Source organism: Hesperophylax consimilis, chromosome 26 (genome assembly GCF_061612785.1).
Source record: "Hesperophylax consimilis isolate HC1 chromosome 26, BYU_Hcon_1.0, whole genome shotgun sequence".
Taxonomy (NCBI): Eukaryota; Metazoa; Arthropoda; class Insecta; order Trichoptera; family Limnephilidae; genus Hesperophylax; species Hesperophylax consimilis.
The window spans coordinates 20,070,270-20,075,616 of record NC_142861.1 but is presented as its reverse complement, the minus strand read 5'-3'; the positions used below and the strand labels follow the sequence as shown (position 1 = coordinate 20,075,616).

Sequence of the window (5,347 nt, the reverse complement as noted above, 5' to 3'; positions counted from 1 at the left end):
CGAATATACCCATCAAAAATACCTACGTCATACAAAAATCCCTATCATAGATACCTACTAAAAATACGCATCAAAAATACCCATCAAAAATACCTATTAAAAATACTTGTCATAAATACCTATCAAAAATACCTGGTAAAAGTACAAATAATATTTTTATTTTGTACAAAGTATCGCATTGAAATACCCGGTACTTTTACTGCGTACGATAAATACGCCTCACCTCTAGTGTGGTGTATGTTATCGGTATGTTCAGGGTATTGTTTGTTGTCGACCTTGTTTTTATTGTTGTTTGAGGTGGCATTGGAATGTGTAGTTTCTGTTGGAGGAAATTTAGTAGTGCAGATTTGGCATAAAGTTGTCTCATTGACATGACGTCTAATGTTTTGAAAATTACGTTGTTTATAGTGTTACTGATTTGACTTGTCAGGTTGTCATGTCGACGTCAGGCAGTAATGGTATGTCTGGCGAGAAGTCCCCAGATCTGGGGGATTTTGAATTACCAAGGAAGAATGGAAGTTTTTTGGAAAAAAGTTAAGAATCTGGGGGATTTTGAGGATTAGAATTTTATGTAAACATTCATTTTGTTGGGGGCTATATTTACAATCCTAAAGTGGGACCGTGAAAAAAAACACGATAATCTCCATGGCTTGTGACGTATTTTTGATGTTCATCAATGAAAAACTTGGAATATCTTTTGAAAACATGCGCTGTCCTGAAAAAATGAGCTAAAAGAAAAATACTTTGCGCTCATTTTCGCATGACAGCACTGTGTCGAGTGGATCTTTCTTGTTTTGAGGGAATTTTTCGACATTTCAAACATTTTTTTAAAAATAATGTTTTAGGCTAGTGAATGAGGCTCCGAATGAGAATTATATTGTCTATGGTTGCGCCTTTTTTATTATTTTCATCTATCCTCGTCGATGGTGTGACGTACTTTTTGAGCACGTACAATAATTGTCTTAAATATTGGCATATCTATGGTTAAATTTAGGACCAATCTGCTCAGTACAAAAAGCCAGAAGTTATCGATCTAGTGAGTGGTTTATTTATGGCCAGGGGCATTTAACTAAGCTTTGGCCTTGAAACTCATTTGAAACCGCCACGCCCACCTCAAAATTCTTATAGAAAACGAATAATATGGCTAAAGCTCAGATCTCATTGGTGAGAAAAGAAGGATTGGTTTGATCTCTCGCTCTCTACCATAATGACTCGTGTAACAGAAAGAGATGACGGAATTTTGCCGTTTGACAGTTTCAAATCATTCAAACAAAATGAGTGGTTTATTTATACACGCGGGTTGTCATTTGCTGCCGAAATACTATCATTTCCGTCGAAAATATTGCGTGTTAAAGTTGTTCGTGATAAAAATACAATATAAGCCAGTATAGTGTTAGCGAGTTTTTTTTTTATTGTTGATACATTTTTTTTTTACAATATTTCATATTTCAATTTAGTAATGTTGGCCTCACTGGCCTCACTCCTCAGTTACAAACATATATTCAACCTACCTACGTAAGTTCAAGTTTAAAGTGTTTTTAGGTTATTCGTTCGGTTTTTTGAACAATGCTTCGTACTTGGCATAATATGTCTTCCTCCACAACGTATAAATGTTATTTATTATATCGATAAACTTATTCATGTTATTGATTAGTGTTATCCTGTATTATCTTATTGTTTTGGTGAAATTAAAGATTTTTAAACATATGTAACCATGAGTTCATGAGGCTGAAAAATGTCGGAATTCTTCGTCGTACTGTCGGAAAATCATGTTTTGGAAATTTTCTTTAGTGTTTTTGCAAATTTCTTGTCATTTTGGGTTTCTTCTTCTCAGATTAACAAGTTTCATCGGAAATGCACTGTAAAAGTTTATTTTCTTAGTCAGATGAACCTTGCCCTTGGAAATCATTTCGACATTTTTCTGCTTAAAGGACATTTTTATTTTTATAATAGTTTTTTTTGGGCTAGTGAATGAATAGAGTAGGCTGAGAGCAATTATGTTGTCTATGGTCGCATCATTTTTTAAATGGCCTTGAGTTTCCTCTACCTTGTCTACTGCTCTGCTCCGCACGGTAGGTACTGCTTGTATGCTGCTTGTATATCTGTGGTTAAGTACTGTATAATTCCGTTACATACAAAAAGCCCGAAGATATCAATCTAGAGAGTGGTATATTTATGTTTATGGCCATCGCCATCTATGACTATGAACCTATGTGAAGAAACGTCGTTTGTCTGGAATGGTTTATGCAGGGGCATTTCTCTCAGCTTTGGCCTTGAAACCCATTTGAAACCGCCACGCCCACCTCATTATTCTTATAGAAAACGAATAGTGTTGCTAAAAACTCAGATCTCATTGATTAGAGTAAAAGGATTAGTTTGATCTCTCGCTCTCTACCTTACTGACTTGTGTAAAGGCGGCGATACACATGCCTGTAAAATGGAACAGTAGCTTGCATGCATGTTAATGGCATGTACAAGTTACTGGCGCAATGAGAATACACATGCAAGTTGCGTCCTTGCATGCCTGTATTTGCAAGACGTATACACATGCCAGTCACTAGACAGTACGTGTCTCAAATCACTCTGAGACTGAGTAGTCTCAAGCTTTTTGGCAATGGAAAACATTCGAAGTGAATTAAATATCATCGTATTGCAATTGGCAGTACAATGTGTGGCTAATTTAATGAGAGAAAAAAAGAAGACTAAAAGAAGACGGATTTGGGTGAAAGATTGGATTAGCAGAAGGGAAAATTTTGGAGCAAGTAGTTGTCTGCTTACAGAAATGCGACAAGAAGATATAGATGGTTACAGAAACCATTTAAGAATGCTGCCAGAAAAAATTGATGAATTATATATTCGATACTCATATGCGAAATGCAATTTCGTCCAGAACTAAATTGGAAATAACTTTAAGATTTTTAGCTACTGGTGATTCATTTGCAACTCTAGAAGCATTGTACAGAGTAGGAAAATCGACGATCTCACAATTTGTTCCAGTTGTTTGTGGTGAAATATAATGATATAATGGATTTTATGAAGGTCAGTAAAATAATTTGTTATATCTTATACATATTCTTTATTTAAATTATTACATTTTGGTAGAAAGCAGTAACTTTGTGATTTGACATATTAATTGAAATAAAACAATCACTTTGTTTGTAACCACGAATTATTTATTTTAAAAATTTAAAATTAAAATTTTAATTTAAATTTAAAAAAAAAAAAAAAAAAAAAAAATAATAATATAATTCGTGGTTACAAACAAAGTGATTGTTTTATTTCAATAAAATTATTACACTTCGTCTCAACACATAGAAAAATAACAATATGACTTTATGTAAGTTAAAAATTAAGCATTATTCCAAGCTTCATTAAAAATGTTCTGCCCTTGTTCTGGATTAGATTGGTAAATAGTAACCGTGTTATCGTCTACTGCAGAGTAGTCTGGTACTGTTATCAATAAATTGATAACTGGCAGAAGATGCTCAAGTATCTTCAGAGTGTATAGACATGTTACAATACGGAGTGGACAATCGAGACCTCTCTGTGGATAACAAAGTTTGAATTTGGGCTTGCATATCTAGTGCGTTGTTTAATGGTAATGATCTTAACTGAGCAGCAACACTTTGTCCAAAATAGTAAAACTCATCTTCATTAAACCTTGGATTATTAATAGCATTTGAAATATTTTCCAGTCGTTGGAGTGCTAATAGGGTTTCATTTTGTTCAGCACCTTTTTTCTTAGTCTGATTTTTTTTTTATAGCTGCTTGAGATGATGACTGTGTTTGCTTGACTGTCGCAGTGCTTGGTTGAGAAAACGATTGTGGTTGCTCGACTGTTGAAGTGCTTGTTTTAGGGAATGACTGTGGTTGTTCGACTGTTGTAATGTTTGTTGGAGAGGACGACTGTGGTTGCTCGACTGTAGTAATGCTTGTTGGAGAGGATGACTGTGGCTGCTCGACTGTTGTAGTGTTTGTTTGAGAGGATGGTTGCATCTGCAAAAAATATGTACATATTTACTATCGAGTGTATGTCTATAGGTAGATAACAGACTTTTTTTTCAGATTCCAACGAGACAGGAATGGAAGGAGATAGAACATGGCTTTCGAACTAAATGGAACTTTCCAGGCTGTATTGGTGCTATCGATGGCAAATACATAAATATAATTGCTCCCGATGATACTTCAAATTATTATAATTATAAAGGAAACAACAGCATAGTACTCCTAGTACTGGTGGATGACGACTACTGTTTTTCTTATATTGATATTGGATGCAACGGTAGAGCTTCAGACGGAGGAGTATTCGAAAGATCAAGCATAGGACAAGCACTAGCAAATAATACTCTGGACATTCCTGAACATTCTGTTATAGTTGGAGATGCAGCTTTTCCATTAAAAAAGTATCTCATGAAACCGTTTCCTACAATGACAACTCAAAGAGAAAAAGTCTTCAACTATAGGTTATCGAGGGCCAGACGAATCGTCGAAAATGCGTTTGGTATACTTGTATCAAGATTTAGAGTTTTTGAATCAAATATAGCCCTAAAACCGGAAAAAGTTGATTTCATAGTATTAGCAGCATGTTGTTTACACAATTGGTTGCGAAAAACTACTCCTACTTATATCACTCAAAGATGTGTAGATTATGAAGATATTCAAGTCAGTAATACGATCAACGGCTCCTGGCGTCATCAATTACAAAGTGTATTACAGGATTTACCCCACCAACACGTAGTAATCATTCATCTAGAGAAGCAATACTTATTCGAAATAAGTATGCTGATCTTTTTATAACAACGGAAGTATTGCCTTGGCAAGATCGAATGATTAACATTTCAGGTTAAAATGATTATAAATGCCTACTATGTACAAAATTCAATAAAGTTTTTGTGAATACCTACTCTTTTGTTTTTTATTTATTTCTATCTTAAAATAAAAATTGCGAAACAAAGAAAAATACGGTATAGATGTGTAAGTACTTACTTCTGTATGGATTGACTTTCTATAGTCAAATGTATCATTTAGAAATTGAATTTCTTTAAACCATCTCAAACTGGGATTATAAACCTCACTCGCTCCGGCTCCCGATCGTTTTGCTTTTTCGACTTTATTTAGTTCTTGGTGATAAGTACTTCTTAAACTTTTTATTTTATTTTTGATCTCTTTCACATTCACGTCAAATTCTTCTTGAATTTTTCTGTAGGCATTGTCACGGGCTACTTTATTTTTATACAGAGAACTATTAGGATTCCAGAGACATTCGTATTCTCTATACAAATTAATTAATTGAATCGTCTTCTCATCTCCCCATCGTGACATGTGAATACAAAAAAAATCGAACTAA

At 34.3% G+C, this 5,347-nt stretch overlaps 1 protein-coding gene across 1 annotated transcript; it reads right to left on the bottom strand.

Annotated features, from left to right (window-relative positions):
• Positions 1 to 3,485: 3,485 nt before the first annotated feature.
• LOC149411267 (uncharacterized) lies at positions 3,486 to 5,347 on the bottom strand. The gene is made up of 3 exons (XM_089647661.1): positions 4,987 to 5,347; positions 3,791 to 3,996; positions 3,486 to 3,723 (listed from the first exon to the last, which is right to left on the bottom strand). Exons 1-3 carry the CDS (start codon positions 5,320 to 5,322, stop codon positions 3,486 to 3,488), a joined length of 780 nt encoding a protein of 259 aa, XP_089503787.1. The 5' UTR covers positions 5,323 to 5,347.